The 20,348-nt window shown below is 35.8% G+C and overlaps 2 protein-coding genes and 1 long non-coding RNA gene across 5 annotated transcripts in view; 2 read left to right on the forward strand and 1 right to left on the reverse strand.

Moving 5' to 3' along the window:
* LOC132914346 (uncharacterized) overlaps positions 1–2,333 on the forward strand; it is a 46,652-nt gene extending 44,319 nt beyond the window's left edge. Inside the window, exon 4 of the long non-coding RNA XR_009659570.1 lies at positions 2,209–2,333. This is a non-coding gene — a long non-coding RNA (uncharacterized LOC132914346). The remainder of the gene's footprint in view (positions 1–2,208) is intronic.
* Positions 2,334–3,132: 799 nt separating this feature from the next.
* LOC132914305 (uncharacterized) lies at positions 3,133–20,313 on the reverse strand. Its single transcript, XM_060973303.1, has 11 exons — positions 19,919–20,313; positions 18,229–18,348; positions 18,015–18,141; positions 8,292–8,418; positions 7,778–7,879; positions 7,425–7,547; positions 7,099–7,241; positions 6,862–7,020; positions 6,175–6,420; positions 5,410–5,685; positions 3,133–4,233 (listed from the first exon to the last, which is right to left on the reverse strand). The coding sequence occupies exons 1-11, from the start codon at positions 20,114–20,116 to the stop codon at positions 3,914–3,916; spliced, it is 1,941 nt and encodes a 646-aa protein (XP_060829286.1). The 5' UTR covers positions 20,117–20,313; the 3' UTR covers positions 3,133–3,913.
* On the forward strand, positions 4,521–17,553 carry LOC132914326 (uncharacterized). Of its 3 annotated transcripts, XM_060973362.1 has the most exons (7): positions 7,477–7,557; positions 9,024–9,222; positions 13,507–13,694; positions 14,273–14,452; positions 15,086–15,230; positions 15,315–15,416; positions 16,051–17,553. In XM_060973362.1, exons 3-7 carry the CDS (start codon positions 13,582–13,584, stop codon positions 16,306–16,308), a joined length of 798 nt encoding a protein of 265 aa, XP_060829345.1. In that variant the 5' UTR covers positions 7,477–7,557; positions 9,024–9,222; positions 13,507–13,581; the 3' UTR covers positions 16,309–17,553. The 3 variants fall into 3 exon arrangements, with proteins under 3 accessions (XP_060829346.1, XP_060829345.1, XP_060829344.1); XM_060973363.1 differs by lacking the exons at positions 7,477–7,557; positions 9,024–9,222 and adding an exon at positions 4,521–4,751; XM_060973361.1 differs by lacking the exon at positions 7,477–7,557 and having other exon boundaries at positions 8,805–9,222.
* Positions 20,314–20,348: the final 35 nt, after the last annotated feature.

A 20,348-nucleotide genomic window follows, 5' to 3' on the forward strand; every position in this document is an offset into this window, starting at 1 on the left:
ATCGTGCCGAATGATACGCACTGTCGAGAACAGACATTGTTTCAAATCATGTTCGTAATCTATGTTTCCTATCGTTTTTCCTATTTCTTTCGACGTTATATCGTCATTTTTACATGCACCGTTATTTATTGTTCGTGCTTATTGCTTTCTATTTTAACAACCCCGATTATCTGATCAAGAATAGGCAAATATCCGAATGCATTTGAAGTACATATATTGTGTTATATAACAATATATCCATATACGTTGTATCGTTTTACAGGTACGTTATATTGTACATTGCCGAGAACAGGCAATCGCTTCAGAATCATACTGGCAATTTATTTACTCTGTTAATATTTTACATACAATACTTAATATTCTTTATCATCTCCTTGTTCTTTTTATCCTTTTATTTATTATTATCCTAATTTATCTTAACTTGCTGCTTTGGCAACCGAGATATATCTTATTACGAATAAGCGAGTGTATCCGTATACTGCCGAAGGATAGTATGAGAACACGCGTTACTTTCAGGCATTCGAAAGCGAACGCCCTATTCGTCAACGTACCCGTTTAGGTTAGAAGGTCCAATTCCTCTTGATTCGCCCGCATGACGATCCCTCGACCGGCCGTTTCCGGATAAAAGTCTGCCTTACCTCTGACCTCCGCGATCCGTTCCAGATAAATTAATAGGAGGAACACGGTAGAATGCTAAAAAGGGGAGCGCCGATTATACGCGATCGCTGACCCGGCGCAATAGCAAAATTACACGGTCCCGTTTAATAGGAAACGTCAGTATCGCCAATCGTCCTGTCCCTTCTGCCTTTTCCTGGATTATATCGTTCGAATGCACAACCTCTCTCCTGCTATCGACTTCGTCCACGACCCGCCAAGAATCGAAAACGAGTTTAACGAAATCTATTGTCAGGTCGTAGTATACGTTTCGCCGAAGGAACGATCAATTTCTCAAGAAGCGAAAATCCCGTTTATCTTATCGTCCGATCTTGAATTTTTCGATCACTCTTATTAATCCAAGTTGTTCCCCTTTGATTCGGATTTCCATTCCCTTCCTATTGTTTTTCTCTCATTCGAACCTATGCCTGTTCTTTGCTTTATTTGGCTTCTGCAGAATTTTAGAGATTTCCACGTATCGTCTCTCTTTTTTGATTTTGAAAATTTCGTTTCGTTCGCTTTCGATCACTCGAAATTAGTCGTCCAGGTTATCGGCCTTTTCGTCGTACTTCTTGCGTTGATAGATCAGCTTTGTCGTACTGATTCTTTGGAGATTCGAAGGATTTCTAGAAATGCTGGAAATTTTCTTTAGTTCCTTCTGCAAGCAAAATTATGGATCGAAGCTATTCGAACATTATACTCGAATACTCGTATTGCATTTTATCTTTGCGTCGCGTTTTAGTTTCCTTGTTTCTTCTTTCTTCCTGGCTTTCTTGGATTTTTCAGGATTTTCCGAGTGACTTAGATACCCTCGTGGCGTTTTAAATATAGACTAGCCTGTGCCTTTGAGTCAGACACACTGTCGAGACGACTCGCCACGTGTTGACACGTGCTGCGTGAATCCATTCTTCTTGGACTTGCACGTTTCTTTTTGTAAATCATTTTTCTCCCAGAAGATACTTCAACTCCTCTTCCTTGTGAATCTCTTTACATGTTCCACGATTTTTCCGATTTTGATAATTGTCAAGAACAGTTGAAATACGGCTCCTTTTGAAATCCATGCTTTCTGTTTACGTCAAAGTTATTATCAATTTTTAATCATTCATCGAAAAATGTAATAACTCTTCCAAAAAAAAAAAGATAATTTTCTTTATTTCACTTTTACTTCACTTTCTTCTTAAAGATAAATCGAATCTCTACAACGGTGCAGAATAATTTAAACAAAATTAAAATGTAATTTTACGTGTAATTTAAATATATCTTTTCCAAGAAAACTACGAATCTGCAAAAAGTAGAAGGTTCTACGATCTTCTGCCAATTCTTCTGGAAACAAACATCTATTTCTTTACACAAATTTTCAATTATAAATTCGTTAATCACAAAGCGTTAACAAAATCCACAAACTCGAATTTTATTCGCCGTAGGAACTGTCCTTTAATCAACTATGTTTGATTCTGTGTAACTTAAAATCCACTAATATAATAACTTTCATACATCGAATCATTCAAAGTCATAATTTACTTGATGTTATTTCATCTAAATAATTTATTTCAGAATTTGTTTTATTAAAATGTTTCGTGACACTGGATGGCATTCGATTTCCCGGAAGGGTCTAATGGCGTGTGTTTCACGATCCGCATGGATAATTGCGTGAAAACGAGCCGAGCCAAACCACCACGAGGCTCTCTCGTGCACTGATTCCTTGTTACTCGCTTCGTAGACGTCGAACTGAAAATAGCGTTTCGCTAAAAATAACCGAATTCAAAGGGGCTGGACCTGCTCGACTGGCAACTTCCTGGACACCCTGTAGATGCGATCGCGCGGAACGTCTCCGTCATGCCTTTGAAATTTATCACCGGCGTCGATTTCTTGCGTACTTGTGTCTTGTAAGTATGCTACCGTTCGTTGGTATTACGACACCTGCTGAGACTTCGTTTTATGTATTTTGAATTCGTACATGTACCAAGACATCGGCGAAAGAACTCGCTACATTTGCTATTCTTTCTTTTTCTTTTATACGAAAACGGTTTTAAGATTTGTGACTCTGAGAGGATAAACTCCTGTTCCACCTTTTATTGATTTCTTAATTTTATTACACGTAAGCGTATAATTGATATAAACGATTAAATAATGGTAAATGCTATATTTAACATAAAGAACAGTTTAGAATTTTCGAAATATCATTGGGTAATCATTAAATTGGTTAAAATGCTACGGAATGTGAACAAATCCTTAATGTTTTAAATTATTAGTATCTTTTCTTTTGTTCGAAGAATATTTAAAGTAAATTATGTTTTAGTAGGAAAGAAAGCGGATGCAGTCAGGTTCTCTTGTCATACGAGATAATAAACGAATCTTTTTTTCAACAGATATAATGTAACTTGCACATTGGTCAAGAGGGATCAAGTTATCATAATGCACGTTAGAATATTTAAAAAGGGGGACATTTCCGAGAGAAACAGTAATATTTTCCAGAGAAATATTTAATTTTGTTATATTCTTCGCTGCATTCGTAACTTCTTTTACAGAGTGTTATCATAAATTAGGGTCCTATTTATAATTAAAATTATAATGACAAAGTTGAATGCGGAATTTTGAGAAAACAGTAGAAGATAATTTTGTAATCAGAACGTTTTGTCAAATATAAATGTAATATTACGAATGTTAACGAATGGTGATTATGATTTTGAAGTTAGTGAATGGGAAAGCAGCGCCTTAGAGAAAGGAATATTGGAGTGTCGATTACGTTGATCGTTAGACCGGAGAAACCCTGAATCAGTGTAAGGGTTTTTCCAGTTTGTTGCGTGTTACTCTAGTTGTGAAATAGTATCGTAATACGTATGACATATAAAAATATACGGAATATTCAAAGTAAAATACCTGTTATGATACTTAGACAATGAAACAAACCTCTATTTAAGTTCCATTTCTGTAACTGTATTCATAAAGATGTGAATTTGCATGAACTTTCGCAGTCTGCTGATAATAATAAGCCAATAATCGATTACATTTAAAAATAAAAGTTACAATTACAATGTTCTTCAAAAGCATGCTCCGTTCCAGAAATAAAGTTGCTCCAAATTTTTGGCCGAGAGTGTACAATCAGCCATTTCATTTGTCCAATTACCAAGGACGAAGAAAAGAAGGAAAACTAAAGGAGGAAGGGGAAAGGGAATAGAAAAAACGAAGAAGGAAGGAAGAAACTGGAGAAGGTAAGTATATTTGGCGAATGAATGAAGATTCGGGTGTCGGAGGTTGGCTAGGCGACGGAAATTCCACGAACGTTCCTAGCCATCGAGTGACATCGAGGAGTATCGAGAACGTAGCCCTCGAGCTCGTTGTCAACCTCGTCGTTGTATTCGACGTCGTACGCGTCGTAGTCGTCGGCATCTTCCTCGTCGTCACTCTCTTTGATGATCCCGAGCCTCTTCGCTATGTTCTTCACGTTGTTGATGACCTCCTCTTGCACCAGATTAAAGCTCATCGCCAGCAAAGCAATTCCAAATAACAAGTACAACGAGCAAACCGCGATCCCTTTGTGCGCGTCCAGCTTGTACGCTGGAACGAAGTCACCGAATCCTGCAAATCAATTGTGCACTTCCAGTATCATTTTCGCTTTTTTCCTTTCCTTTCGTTTTATTTTATCGGGATGATTCTTGTAGTCGGGAAGCACAGAGGGAGTACGTTATTGTGTTTCCGGTTTTTTGTTTTACTTCCTACGTTGCTTCCTACGTAGCTTTAGTGTACCGCGTCGTGCAAGCGAATGCACGCGCGACTGTGCTCCTATGTAAGACTTTATAATATTAATTTAAAAATAATAATAATTCTGTAACATTGAAAATAATCTTATAAGAATTCTTAAATAATTCTCTAATATTAATTTCCATTAAATTTTATATATAACATGAATATCTATAAATTTCCAGTGGATGATGCATGTACAATGACGAAAAGGTAAACGACCTTTCGGTGTGCAAAGGGTGAACGAACCTCTCATGCGTCAGAATCGAATGACAAGTGTTTAGAGAAGTGTGGAAGTTATCGAGTGGCTATTTAGGACGAGAGGTTCAATTAGGCAGAACTTTTGGCAGGAAAAGGTGAGAGAGAAATAATTAATGCATGCGCGATGCGATTTGGGAATGTCGCAGAATCAAGGGACAACTTTCATTCGATTCCAACAATGGAAAAAGGCGAATTTAAAATTAGAATAAAACATAAAATGTTTTCTGATTGAAATTTCATCAAATGTTTCAGAATTTTTAAATTAGTAAATGCTGCGAAATATTATTAGAATAATAATTTAATACGCATAATAGGCATAATAACTTAAAAACCAAATGCTGCTAATGTGCCAAGTAATTTAAAAAATATAAACAGAATTTTATTGAGTTTCAAAGGTGCAAGAAGTAACAAAGCCGAAGAAATTCTCCAATTTCGTAAAATGCTTCAAACTTCATAACGTTATTTAAAATCTTTAAGTCGAAGCCGTAGACACAAGCAAGATGTAATTCAAACACCACACAAAAATTCTAATTGGATAATTAAAAAAGAGAAAGAAGTTGTTTCGAGAGTAACGAAGCAAAAATTAGTAGAACGAAGAAGATGAAAATGTTCATCAAGTTTCATAAACTTCTGTAGAGCCTTTAAATTAATACCGCGTACAAAGTAAGGCTTAATAAAAATATTAAATCATCAACTAATTAAATACTAAAAACATATCAAATAAAAACGGAAAAGAAGAAAAGCTGTACTAACCTATGGTAGTGAGAGTAATAAAGCAAAAATATGCAGAATCGAGGAATGGCCAATGTTCCCAAGCGCTAAATAAGAAAGCGCCACCAAAAATGTAACTAACTACCAGGAAGACGCATAACCATATTGGTACCGGCTTTATCGGCTGCCTTTCCTGATCGTCGTTTACGTGATACTCATAATCTGAGTCAAAATCGTCTATGTATACTTGTCTGTGTGCAGAAAATCCAGCTGAGGACATTATATCCGATGGCAATGTGTCTCTTCTGTAAGAGCGAGCTTCATCGAAAAACAAGAAGGAAAAACAAAATTTACTATAACAAACAGCTGTAAATAAACACAAATTCGAGATGAAATAAAGATATAGATAAGAAACAAGAGCTTGCAAATATTTACATAGAAATTGTTACGATTTTACTAAAAAGATAAATGAATGTATGGAAATAAATAGAAAGATGATAAAATATATTATAGAAATAGAATAGAATATTATAAGCGAATAATGTAAGAAATGTGAAATATAAATGTGACATGGATTAGGATATAAATTTAGAAAAATAGAATTTGTAACATGGAAAGATGAATAAGGATTTAAGAACAAGAAGAAATATCAAGATAAATTACAGAAGTAACTGAATAATAGAAGAATTAAAAAAAAATTTATAAGTATAAATTAGAGAATTTGAAAGTTTCACGAAATTCAACTTGAAAATGTGAATTAGGAAAATAAATCTGACGAATAGAATTGGAAAAAGGGAAATTATTTACCAGTGGGATAATTAGTTTTATAACGTCTACTTTTTGAAAAGTGGGACCTTCTGGAGTTCTCTAGTTCCAAGTAAGTGGGCGACGGCCGTAAAGGCTGTGCCAGGTTCGTCCTGTAGTTGCTAGTCGCACCTTCCATGGATAAGCATCTTCTGGGCAACGACCTCGTCACTAATGGCGCTTGTTTCTCCACATTTTCCAGGGTTTCTGCCGCTTCTGCTTCCACCCGAGATTTGCTTGTATTGCCTACTGCAAATGAAAGAATCATATTTACTAGACAGGGAATTAACCATCACTCCCTCTTTCTATTTTCATTCCTTTTCTTAATTTTAAATTTTTCATAAATTTTCTTTCCTTCTTTGTTATTATAGATACGAATATAGAACTGTCCTGACAAAGTTCTACTGGAGAAAAATGAAATATTCTGAATTATAAATTATATTTATTTATATTATTATTAAGTTGAATTTTGAATTTGACCGAATATAATTTTACTTTAAATTTTCTTATATCGTCAATTATCAGTCGCATTAAAGAAGAAGAAATTTGCTATAAATCACGTATATTCAATGTTGACAAGATTAATAAATTATGTCGTAAATGTTATATATATTTATGCTATAAAACTATCTTAAAGTATATTGATTATAATTTATATTTAATTTTTGACTGATTATTTTTACAACTCACGGTCACTTTTGTTCTCGGCGGAAGATTGCCAGCGTCGTAATTCATCCTCCAAATCATCCAATGCGTATTGGTTGCACAAAACCGGAGAACGATCAGTGTCGTTCGGCGAACGCATTAGCAACTTCCTGTCTAACGATTGCGTCGTCATCTTGGGGCTAGCTAAACGCAATCGTCATTTAGAAATGTTTCTGTCTTTCGTTTTCTCGTAGATAATTTCACGGAATGTGTTTCAGATACCTCTGCTTGACTTTACCATCGGCAAATCCGAATATCTGGACACTGTCGCGGACTTAAATCCAAAATTTGGATTTACTGACGATGGATAAAAAGAAGAACTCGTTCTCTTGAGTTCCGAATCTTCGTATCGACGTACATTGTACCTCGATTGAATCAAAAAAAAAGAAAAGACAAAAGAAGAAATTATTATAGATATTTTTCTTTAATTAAATAATTTTCTCCTTATTTATATTTAAGGAATCTTCTCCAAAGAAAATTTCTTTTTATCTAAATTCTCTTTCAAATACTTTTAAATAAAATAACAAAATTAGAAGTACATAGCATACTTGTTATCTACGTCAAAGTACGACGGTCTGGCCAGGGTTTCGGACAAACCCAGAGCTGAGTCTGCAGATCTCTGGCTCACCCTAATGGATCTTCCAAAGCCACCCCTGCTTCCACCATATCGCCTTTCCAAAAGTATGTTTTTATTGTACGTATTTGTTACAGAATATTATGGTTTTATGAGGAAACTGCGGATATTTATGCATTTATATGAAATTTAAATATGCCAATATATGCAAAATGTAAGTACAAAATGTACAGAAAAGAATTGTGAAAGTAAACCACCGGTTATAAACATTTAGGTTTTTATTTCCTTAATTATGTTCGAGAAAATATTCACGAGTTAAATAAATACCCTGGTTGTTTCATGGAATATGATCTGACGAAGTGGCTTCTTGGTCGCCTTTTTCTTGGTGGTTTCGTGCATATGTAACAGCAAACTCTCCAGTATAAAAATCTAATGACATAATAAGGATAAAAGAAGCAACAATTAAAATAATAAAATTCTCTTTTTTGCAGTGATCGTATATTTTAATAAAATCTGAGGAATGTAGAATAATTTGAGGAATATTTACGTAATTAGTTGCTTTTCTCTCTTTCCTCGACATTTTCATTTGCGTCTTTATTTTACATTCGTAGTTAACGTGCTTTGAAATCTCTCGCGACGCTAATTCGTAGAAAAATTCGATAATATATATTTCTATGTAATCTAATTCGAAATAATAAGAACGAAAGGAAACGAACAAAATTGTCTCGAAGTGATTCGACCGTATATTTAAATATACATTAGAAATTGGTTGTTTTAGCGTCGAAAACATTAGAAAGTGTAGGATGAAGCACATTTTTCTGCGTTATACGCAATAGTTTACCTGAAACTCGAAGCCATAATATCGCCAATGTTGGAGAGGCAAAGCAACATGAGGGGAATCCCAACGATAGCATAGAATATGGTGACCACTTTCCCGTTCTTGGTCTTCGGTGCGATGTGACCGTACCCTAGAGTCGAGGAACGCTCGATTAGCCTTGCGTAATTTCCCTGCTCACGTAATGCGCAATTAATCCTGTTAGGTCGAAAATTACGGGCATAATTTTCACTTGATCTGCGCTTACCTTTCTTAATATTATTTTCACGTTCTAAAATATTAATTATCATCCGAATTACCGTTATTTATCTTTTATTCGAAGCCTAGAAAATTTGGAATTTTACGACGGGACATTTAATAACGATATTTTTTAAAAATATTGGTAACTTGCAGATATTTAATTCAGAATTTCTTTGTAATTTGTAAAGTAACAATTTTTTAATAATTTCCAAGTTTTAGTTAAGTTTTGGGATATGTCATCAGTTTACAATGACGATCGTAAGCTTAAAAAGTTCCTAAATAAATCTTCAAAAATTGTAATTGGTTCTCGTAATTGCGCATGACTTTTAAAATATTCCCAGCGATGTACGATATATTCGAATAACACAAAAATCTCCACGATTCACTGTTAATTTACTTTTACACGCTTCAAACCGAAGGTTGCAAGTAATTAATATCATTATTCAAACTTTTCAAGGAACGAGCCTCGTGTTCTCAACCTTGTTCAAATATTTCCAGGGTCAACACACGTAATACTCGGAAGGATCATCAAGGTTGTCTCAGCCTCCATCAATTTCGTAACAAGAAATGTTTCTTCGTCTCCTATAGTCTGGGTCAAGGTCACTGCTTCGTTATACACATTTTCTACAATCACCGTAGCATATCCTAATCGCACGTTTTACTATACACGACGTCCGAGGATTATTTAATTTTGATGGTAAATGTAACTTTAAAAATCATCGAATTTTAGTTTTAGAGATATAAATTTAATCTTAATTCATTTAGAATGTTTCAGAAAATTAGAATCAACTTTCACGAGCGTTACTCATAGTTCCCATAATGCTCGTGCAAAGCAAAAAAGTGTTAACCACGTTTTAAAAATTATTTGCAAGCGAAGCGTATGAACATCTTTTTGCTTGGTTTTCGTAAGTATTACATGCTTCGGAAGTACGGGACCAATTTTGAAAATATCCTACATATCGTAATTTATAACGTCTTTAAAAGCGTTACTTAGAAAGATATCTATTTTTTATTCCTTCTTCTCCTGTTCTTGTCCTTTTTTTTTTCTTGTACTTTTTAATTGCTCTAATTAACGATCGAGAAAGAATGGGAGCAGGAAGATGGAGAAGATTGAGCGCATCCGCCGGAAAGAGACGAGGATCGATCGATCGAACACAAAAGAGGAGCGGATGTTCCAGCTGGATTTCGGAACGCAACTCGGTCACGCGTTATAAGCCTTTGTTCGTTGGTCGATTTTTCGCGATGCATTATAACCAGATTCCTCGAGGAGAGATCGAAATTTCATGACATTACGAACGTCACTCTTTGCCGTTGTGATTTTGTATGGCCTGGAATCGTTCTAGTCTTTTCAATTCTCAAGTTATTTAGCAGTCACAAATATTTATTTCTAATTTGTCGTATTAACGAATTTACCATGTTATTATTTATTAATTTGTTATTTATTGCGAGTAAGTTTACGTGTATGCGATAATGTAGGGTATATCGAGGCTACATGAAAGTGTGAATGGGAGATCTATGTAAATCAAGCTCCGTTTGCAGCCGGCAGCAAAAAATGAATATATTATATCGTATATGGGGTGTTCGCTCTATTACCAGCCAGCGTTTTTCTCGTAAACGATCAGTGTGAGGAAAAACGAAAGAGGAAAAAGATGAATGGTTTAAAGTGAACTACATATTCGCGATAATATTTCTTTCGCGCAAAAATGCATGTGTATTTTGTACATAATGCGCGTGATATTTTTTTAGGTGGAGATCTTCCTTCTTTTTATCGAATTTGTATATTACTTTCATTGTGTACCATTATATACTTTTTTGACAGAGAACAATCAAAATTACAAAATGGTTCGAGCCGATTTTTTAAAATCGCTCCTTAAAAAAGAAAGAAACTTTTTAATTGGAACTTTAAATTATATATATTCGAGAATTGTTAAACAAGAATGTACAACGAACGAACGAATCAACTTTCAAGTGATTGGATTTTAACGTACAAACGATTTTTACTAATGCTCTGTCGATTTTGGAAAGAATTATCGTTTACATTTATATTACAGACCGATGGTATATCATCGAACAATAATTACTTTGATTTTTCTTCGCTGCACGCCGCACTGTGGCGGTGTTACAGAGAATTTTCCCAACGAACCTAACAAATTTAGGTGTCCCCTTTCGTCGTGGAACGATGAAACGGTTAATCGACGAGATCGTTGGTCGGCGACACGGCGCAAAAATCAAGGAAAACGAATTACGAGACGCTGCCGGCTTCCTGTCCCGGAGGAAAAGTGAATTTCCTCGGTGGTCGGGACAGCGTTCTTCGTGAAAATGACCTTGATCATTGGATTTTCGTTCGACCGTGCCTTTTTTCCCTCCTCCCCAAAAAAACAAGGTTACACCCGACCGCGGGAAACGTCGCTTCCAAGAGCTCGACCATTTTCTTTCATCTAGAAAGATTTCCTCTAACGTTTAACGTTGCCTGATTTTATAATGACGCGGTGTTAAATGAAATACGATCGTTCAAAAAGTTTTGTATCTTCCACGAAAGTTTTGTTTAAATGCAGAAACTTTGGAAATGGTTAATAACGAAGAAAAGTGACGATGAAAGTTGGTGAAGAATAATTGGCACGTTCTTTTTACGGGTTTCTTAAATATTTCCAAGTATATATATATATATAAGTAATAGTACATTTCATTACTTGCCTTGTGGCGCATTGCAAAGGGGTTTATAAACTTTCACGTATTTCTAGTTACAAATTCTTACACGCTACCTTATTAAGTTACTTAACTCTACTTATCAGAGTTATGTAATTTTAAACGCCACACTGATATATACGTTACACGTAGAAATAATTCCATAATAAGTATGGAACGTAATGGTACGTAAATCTAAGAAAAAGCAAACGTTCTTACATATTACATCAACTTTCTTACGCGCTATATTATTAACATTTATGATACATAGTGACTATTAGTCCTCGGCAAACTATATTACAATAAATCATATTTTAAAAAATAAATTTCAATGTTAAATTTTATAGGGAAATCTTAATTTTAGTTGCAATTGCAAAGACACTAGTTCGTTTTAATTTCAACGATTATTTAATTTTCAGTCTAATTTTATGGATTACTTAACTTTGACTTTAGGTCTATTTTAATAAAGAAATACGAACTAACATTCATTTACATTCCCTATTGCTTCTGAATTAATCGATAATAATCGATATACTGTAATAGCTCTCTGCTTATCAGGATTGTTTTGAATCAAGAACTCCTATCTCTTCTATTTGTTTTTAGGGAAAAATAAAAGCCGAGGAAATCGAAGATCGACGATGTTCGAGCCAGATTTCGGTAGAATCGAAAGGTAAAACGAAAGTCGAAAAAGAAGATGGAAGAAATTTGAATAATGAAACGTATTTGTAAAGCTGTAATTCTATTAATTGGTCAAAAATTTCGAAAGGAAATGAAATTTGAAAAAACTGAATATTCAATAATGGTAAATATTTACGGTATACGTAACATATTCGCATATATGTAAAACAAGCGAGCGGTTCGCAAGAAACGACTCACCGTTTCCATATAAGAATAAAAAAATTGCTACAGTCGTTAGGTTCAGGACTCGAACACAATGCAGACGTCCTTCGAAGAACAACTGACGAAGTAGCGTGAAGGAGCGTTACGCCATTTCGCTGGATCTCGTCCAGTGAAAGAGGTCAGAAAACCACCTGTAATGAAACCGACTTCCCCTTCTCGAATCGCTGGATTTTCCCAGATCGAAGGACAGGCACGAGAAACGCTGGTTTCGGTGCAATGCAATGCACCCACGTGCTCACCTCGCGTTACCTAACACGTTACGTTCACGCATTCGGTGAGCCGCATTTGTATGTTTTGGTTTAAGTAGCGTTTTGAAGAATAGCGATTAAGGTCAATGTTACTTTTTATCGCTAATGTAAATCGTCGTAAGTCAAAATAGTTTAATTATTATTACGAATATACGATGTACGTATCTCCCAGTTTTCGTTCTGCCTTAAAATTCTTTCTCTCATTCGCCAAGCTATCGATATTTTCTAATATTTTCAATCTCCAAGTTCATCAATTTTATTTTCTCTCAAAATTTGCACGGAATCATTTTAATTACAGTTTTTTTTAAATACATTTTATCGTTCAACTTTTTTCGAACTTCTTTTTCAACGTTTGCTTTATCTTTCAATTCTATTCAAACTTGGGACGAATATTCTCACTCTTTGATTTTCTCGATTTTCATTTCCACTTCGATATCGTTTTTTTCAGACAATATTATTCTAGCAATGTTTATATCGTTTCATATTTTCACGAAGGTAATTAGTTTGTGCATTTGGATGTTTATGCATCTGTTGGAAAATCGAAGATACACAAATCTACAGACTAATATACAAAAACGTATAAAATATTCAAACTATGATACTAGCTATAATACTCGGTAAGAAAGCAATTGTCTATCATAGTTTTTTCTTTGCGATTATATTCATACTACCTACTTAAAATATTTATAGACTTTTTCCACTTCTTGTTCCTTTTGTGTCTTTAAATTTCCCATAAACGTATAAACGTGGACACCGTCATATCCGTTTCTCGTACGTACAATCTTTCTATTCTTCCCCTGTTCGATTCTCGATCTTCTCGATTCTCGTTTTACCTTTCAGCTTGCTCGTTATTCGTGTTCCCATCAAATTTCTAACATTCGCCTCACGCTCGCCGCTAAGCAAATATTCCAGCATCAATTTCCTCGCGTCAATTTACAGATTGAAAGCTCTAAGCCCTCTAAACGATCCTAATCCGCGTAACGAGAACACCTGCGATTAAAACGGGCCGCACAAGGGGTGATTCACCCTCTGACGAAAACTGTTGATCCGAGATCGCTATCGAAGGGACCTCGAAACGAGCCACACGGTGCGTTCACCTTCCAACGGTGCATATATAAAGACGGGATTCGCTTTCACTCTCGTTTTAGTCGACCGTCGGCGATATTCACCGGTGAAGCTGACCGAAGCAACAACCGGACGAAATCACGCCTTCTCGTGGAGCGATGACAACCTTCTTTCTCTTTTGTTGCGTCGTTATTGCGACGGTGGTCGCTGAAGAAGACGCGTGGACATGGAAGCACAAAGACGAACAGCAGAGCGACGTCGACAGAGCAAGGTGTGTTGAACTTTTTTCGGCTTTCTTTCTTTTCGATGAAATGCAAGATATCGACGAATCATGGTTTTTGGAGATGAGATGTAAACATTTCGTACCGCGGTGAAAGTATTAAATATTTGCTTTGATATTCGTTGAAATGTAACGTGGAATTTTAACGTGCAAGAAGAAAACGAAGGGTCCGGGTAAATTGAAAGGTGGAAGCATGCGATCGAAATACGATTTTGGAAGTGGATACTATGATTTATTAAGAGCAACACCGATGGGATAAGACCTGTCGGAATTTTAAAACTCATTTCTTTATACACGATGGAGAATTTGATTTCGTATTTAAGAATCTGACCTCGCAGCATGAATCTCTTCGCATGAATTTGAAAAAGGCTCCACCACCAAAATACACTACATCCACTCCTTGATCACTCTGCTATCTTCCAGTTTTCAATTTCAATTTCTCTAGCCAACGATCAAGATAATAACTTTAAATATCTCTAAAAACTTTTTTCCCTTTTGCTCTGCACAAAAGAAGAAGAAGAAGAAGAAGAAAATGGGAAGAAAATTGTTCATCGGAGCTATTTGTTCAGTTATAGATACCAGGTGAACGAGAACCTCGAGGATCTCGGCCACGAAAGACCTTTGGTAGGATTTAGACCACAGAACAGCGGACCTTACGGTTCAAACGGTAGACCCATTGTGTCACCGTCGTATCCTGGCAACAAAGAAGTTCTTGTTGGTCCTGGTGGACCAACAGGCATTATAAAAAGGTATTTCGTATCTTCTCGCTGTTTTCCAACCCAGTAAGTCTGTTTTCGTCGTTCGCGTCCTCCATGCTGATTGGCTTTGTACGATCGAATGATCTCCACCACTGTTGGATTTTATGAAAAGCGGCCAAACATTCGGAGTTACACGATCCGGGGGTTGGATCGGATTTAGGTTGGATTTGGGTTTGGTTTGAGTTCGATTGTTCAACTCTGTTACGAATATCGGCGGCCGGAGAATATTTCAGCACATTTCGATATCGGACTTTGTCGGCAATCGATTCAATCTGAATTTTTAGTATGCCAACGACAAACTGAAAACTAACGTGTAACAGAGATTTAAGTACCTTCGATCGCGTGGAAAAATGTTGTATTCGAGTAAAAATAAAAGAAGAACGTATATACGCAGGATTTTCCGCCTAACTTTGTCGCTATTGCATACATATATGTATATTATTCCTTTTAAACTGTAAAACCTTTTAGCGGATTAAAATCTACTTGCGAAATATTTTCCGGAAATACTGAATTCTATCGGTTGCCCGTTTAAACGCGGAATTGAAACTGCAAAAAGCTTAAACCATTATATCGCTTAAAGAAGCAACCGTTGAATAATGTTTACTTTTACTTTAACCTGTGCAGACCTTCCTACACCGCAAATATCGACGATGGAGAGTTGGAAAACGGTTTCGTGCCATCATGGGTGAAGGACGATCCTCGATATAGAGAATACGACACTTGCAAATGCAGATACAGCTTCAATTGTCCCTCCAACGGATTGAAATTTGTAAGAAATATGGAAAAATGACCGATATCTTTGAAACTTCGTAACTATATGCTTATTAATATTTCTAATAATTTTTTTAATCAGGGAAGCTGCTCCAAGGATAAAAAATATTGCTGCTTTAATAGCAGAAAGTATCCAGCGTTGGTTTCCGGACAATACGGACAAGGACACCGTCCTTCGTATCCGGTAGCATTTTATCCATATTAACATTTACTAATACTATTATTAATTTTGCGATAACTTGCGATGTCTTTCTGATAATTTTACTCGATTTTTGATATCGTAGATCGCGCAAAATCGAATTCTAGAAGAATTAATCTCGAGTGTTTGAATTTTCCAACTTTCCAATTGAACGAAATCCCCCGGATCTCCTGCCGAGATCTAAGTTTTTGAACATACAAATGAAATTTTCGAATTGCTAAAAGAAACGTTCAAATTTCTACGTTTCCAAGCCAAGTCCAAACAAAATACAACGATAGCAAAATTAAAAGTTCGAAAAATCTAGATTTCCGAAAAAAGAGAAAAGAAACGAAATACGTCTGTACTCAAAAGAATAATCTATAAATAGCCTGCGGATATTTATGCGAATTCGTATTTTTATGAATATAATTGCACAAAGTAAATATACGGTAAACAATTGTTTCTGTTACCGAATATTATAGCAAGTATTACAGTTTGAGTATTTTATATGTCTTTGTATAGTACATTCAATCTATAGATTTCTGCACCTGCAATTTTCCAATAAAAGCATAAAAATCTGCAGTCTATTTATAACTTCAATTATATCGGTTAACTTTAATAGCGTTTACACAAATTCCAGGGTGGTCCTAACAAGTACGGACCAGCGACTTTCGTGCAACCGTCGAACAATTATGGTAATCGAAGACCCCAGGGGAGTTTCACTGGCGCTAACAGATATCCTGGAAATTACCATCTTCCAGGAGAAAATCCGGAGCCCTATCCACGACCTCATAGCAATCCATACGAGCAAAATTACGATTACAACGACTTTGATATTTACAGTCGGTCCTTGAACAAGAATCAGACGCAAAACGCTAACGCGGATGAAAAAGTTTAAGCTCCATTTACACGAGACCTTCAACGGCAACCCTTTCTCGCCTGATCCATCTTCTGACGGTTCTTCGCGTATTTCGTTTTATAAATTCTTAATAAGATCGATCAGCCTGAACGAAGAGTTGGATCAAAGAGTTGGACAGCGTAGGAGAGGAAATTATTGAAAAATGTCGTTGGTGTGATTCAGAGCGTTTTTAAGATGTTTCTGAAATTGTTAAAACTGCCAAAATATTTGTCAAATTTTTATAGAAAATATCTAGCGTTACTCGATATTTATATATGCGTAGTTTTAAGCATTATTCAGTATTTGTATAGATACTCTTTGGATATTTTTTCCGAATATTTTTTAGATAGTTTGTTTACAGGTTGAAATGGATACACGCGAGTGAAATAGCGTGCAATTTTTCTATAAAAATTAATGATTTACGATGTGAATTGAATATCAAAGGGAAAAAATAATTTAACAGATTGTTCCGAAGGAAATGAAATATTTCCAGAGGTACATACGGTATTCAAAAAGTAGATACTTGGTTGTTAACCTTCTATGCTACTCGAAAATACTCTTGTATCTATACAGTTGCCTCTAATTCTTATTTATCTATCATCCGACATGATTTATCCGACATTGTACTTCATGTATTACTCGTCCGTATTGTATTTATTTTTATCTTATTGCTTCATGATCCACTTTATCTTAGTACGTTACTAACACGATTCGTTTAGTGCTCGCGTATGTATTTATAATTTTTAGATTTTATTTTATCTATCTACTTTACTTTAACGTGTTATTGGTATAACGTTTTTTTGTAAAATGATGTGGCAATTATCAGTACCAATTTTCAAACCAAAATTAGAATTTCAGTCTTCGATAATCGATCGAAACGATGACTTTTCTTGTGTAGTAATTGCGAGTAAGCAATGCATTCTGGTTATGGAAAGTTAATGCGAATATTTCAGTTAAATTAAAAAAAGAACAGTAGCGAAAGGTAATTTTAGACGAGCATGAAGATTCACGAAACATTTCTCCTTATTTTTAGCCACAGAATCCGCTGTCGTGGCTCCAATCTAAAAATTATCGAACTTCCTGTTTCTAAAAGAACCACGAAGGCTTCAAACACTTTTATAGATACCAAAGATCGTATGTATATATCTTTAAACCACGAAACAACGCTCTCTTTTCATCGAACTTATTCCATATTCGTTATAATATAAATTTCGTATAATAAATATGATAATCGATGTCACGTGAGATTATCGTTAAGAACGTTTCTTCTATTTCTATGAATTTTCTCTGCTTCTTTTACCTTTGAAGATTTTTTATACCACTGCTATTCAACCACTAATATTCAAAGTATAGTATTCGTCTTAGTAGAAAATAAACCTCCTATTAAACCTACCTAGATTTCGTTTCTCCTAATTATATTTGTAAAAATACGAATTCGATAATATTCTACCGTTTTCCTAATATCTTCGCTCTTGTTGATATCGTTCTTCGTCGTTAAGGAGATAACTGTTAAAGAAAATTAGGGTAATTCGTGACAATTACTAAAGGTATGAGAAATAATTATCTCTTAAAAATAAGAAAAACTAAATGATTACAGCCGATGCTAACCATTAAGGAAAATTAAGACGATTCGTGAAAATTATTAAAGAAGATTACGATAGGTAATCGTCCGTTGAAGATAAGCGAAACGAAATGATTAGTCTTACCAATGGTAGTAATGACGACGATGGAGTAAAAGAGAGCGCCGGCAAAGGTCCATTGGATGTCATCCTCGCCCTCGCTGCCATCCCAACCCTCTTTCTCCATCATGCACACGAGGTTGTTCTCAAAGCTCTACGAAGAAAAGTAGCGGGAAAGTGATGGCGGAGGAAATTCGAGTTCGATCTCTGGTCATCGAACGCGGATGAGACGGCCCGGTACCTTTAATTCGCGTAACGCTTTGTCCGTCCAATTTTCACGAATCAGAACCTCTACCTCCTTCGTGATCTTCCATAGCTGCTCCGCTACGTTCCCTCTGATGTCTTTAATGCTCTTCTTGATCTGGATAAGAGAGACAGAGAGAGACAGAGAGAGAGAGAAGGAGAAAAAAAAGAAGAAAACTAAAGAAAGGGAAAAGGGGATGAACGATAAAGGGAATTGGAACGAGAATCGTAAGAGGGGAAGATAAAGTGACGTTATTTAGGCTGAGACAAATTGTGCGTTTATTTTTATTTCTGTATTTCGCTGTTGTTAAATGATAATGAAAATGGAAGTGTTTTCGTTTTATTCGATGTCTTTGTCGCGGAGATATCGCGTCATTGGGTTTTATTGAAACAAATGGATTTAATAGTAGAAGAAAAAAAGGACGGAGCGGAGAAGTTTAAAGGAAACAGGAGAAGAAAATGAAGCGAGAAACGTAGAAGAGCGGAGGAATGCGAGAAGGTACAACTGAACGAATGATAATAGAGTACCGGAAAAGAGATTAAAATAAGAGACAGGAGACGACGGAAAGGTGAAAAAGTATCTTTTGGCGTGAAATATATCTCGAGCTCGAAGAAGAAAACTTGCCGAAACGGAATTTTTATTCGAGAACCTCCGGTCAGCCAGGATTTTTTATACAGAGAGAATAAGGGTACTTTAAAGAGCGAAAAAATAACGGAAGAGAGGATCGATCGTAATCAGAGTTTGAAGAAAACAATTGAAATTGTGCGATCAACCAACGTCAAAGGAAACCCAAGAAAGGAAAAGAAATTTCAAAACATCGCGAAGTCCTAAAATACGTGAACAACGTAGAACATAGATATCGAAAAATTAGCAAGAAAGAAATGGAAAAACGTTACTGTTCATAATATAGCCAGGCTAACTCCGCCGTGAACCAGATACTACCTTTTCCCTGAAACCTCTACAAAAGAACACCATAAAAATGAAACGTTGCAAATCTTCGTCGAGAAGAAGAAAAAAAAAAAAATGAAAAATAGCGTTTAAATCCCGACTTTTATTTTACCGACGAACGTAACAATATAACATATGATAATTAGTCGACAAATATTTATGTTGTGGTGAAAAATTTAAGGATGCAAAAATTCACATAATACACGAAAATAATATATTTAAAGTGCGCTCGTTATAACGTAGTACTCGTTATAGTCTACTCTAGAAGGTAAAACGACTCTCTGGATTTAATTTCTTTGGTTGCATTCATAAAAATACGCTCGGTCTGGCAATAAGATACGCGATAATGTATAAGCAAGTTTGAAAAAATAGAGATTCAACGCAGTTTCTAAAACGAGATATTTAATTCCATTCGTAATAGAATGCCGTGTTTTAACAGATCCTAACGACGTTGCGTCGTTACCGCAAAAAGTACCTATCGCGCTATCGACTTAAAGATAAAAAGGAAAAAAGCGACGTTTTCGGAATTACTTCGGAAAAATTATAACCATCGGACGATCTACTTTCTTCGGCTATTCGAGGCTTATTCGTTGTATCATCGGTTTCGTAAAGAGATGAAACGAGAGAGGAAGATCTTACCAAACTAATCGTACTAAACGTTAGCAGAAAAATGATCTATCGCGTCGTTAATTTTCCAAGGGGTTGAAAAGATAAGGGAATTAAAATTCGATATATCTACCTCTTTCTCGTGGGTGGCCTCGAGGGCCTCGAACGCGTACGCGCCGATCAGACAGTAGAGCACGACCAAGGAAATCAACGACACGTGGGAAAAAACGCATCTGAAGAACTTCCACAGGAAACGTAGAAACCTGATGCACTTGGAGGGCTTCTCGGCCTCGACCATCAGCTCGAACGCTTCCGGTCGCGAACGCGGCATCGTGCTTTCCGCTTCGGAGCGCGTTCTCTTCCTTCACACGCTTTCGCCGCCTTTCTTCATCTTTCTTCCAAATTCTCTCTTCTCTCCTATACGTCTCTTGATATTTTTCCTCTCACACCATTGAATTTCCACGATATCCAGTCGCTTTATTAGCTACCTTTGTCGCATCCTTTTTTCAGAAAGAAAACGTTTTTCGAAAATGTCTCGTAATAGTCGCAGTTTGCTTGTGGAT

The sequence above is a fragment of the Bombus pascuorum genome, chromosome 14, assembly GCF_905332965.1.
Source record: "Bombus pascuorum chromosome 14, iyBomPasc1.1, whole genome shotgun sequence".
Taxonomy (NCBI): domain Eukaryota; kingdom Metazoa; phylum Arthropoda; class Insecta; order Hymenoptera; family Apidae; genus Bombus; species Bombus pascuorum.

Bases quoted from the DNA above. Each gene is read 5' to 3' on its own strand.
- LOC132914326 (XM_060973363.1), top strand. From the start codon at position 13,582: ATGACAACCTTCTTTCTCTTTTGTTGCGTCGTTATTGCGACGGTGGTC. The intron at 14,453-15,085 runs GTATTTCGTATC...TAACCTGTGCAG, and splicing joins CCAACAGGCATTATAAAAAG to ACCTTCCTACACCGCAAATA. The intron at 15,231-15,314 runs GTAAGAAATATG...TTTTTTAATCAG, and splicing joins CCTCCAACGGATTGAAATTT to GGAAGCTGCTCCAAGGATAA.
- LOC132914305 (XM_060973303.1), bottom strand. From the start codon at position 20,116: ATGCCGCGTTCGCGACCGGAAGCGTTCGAGCTGATGGTCGAGGCCGAG. The intron at 8,419-18,014 runs GTAAGACTAATC...CCTCGACTCTAG, and splicing joins CGTCGTCATTACTACCATTG to GGTACGGTCACATCGCACCG. The intron at 5,686-6,174 runs GTAAATAATTTC...TTTTCGATGAAG, and splicing joins TAAAACTAATTATCCCACTG to CTCGCTCTTACAGAAGAGAC.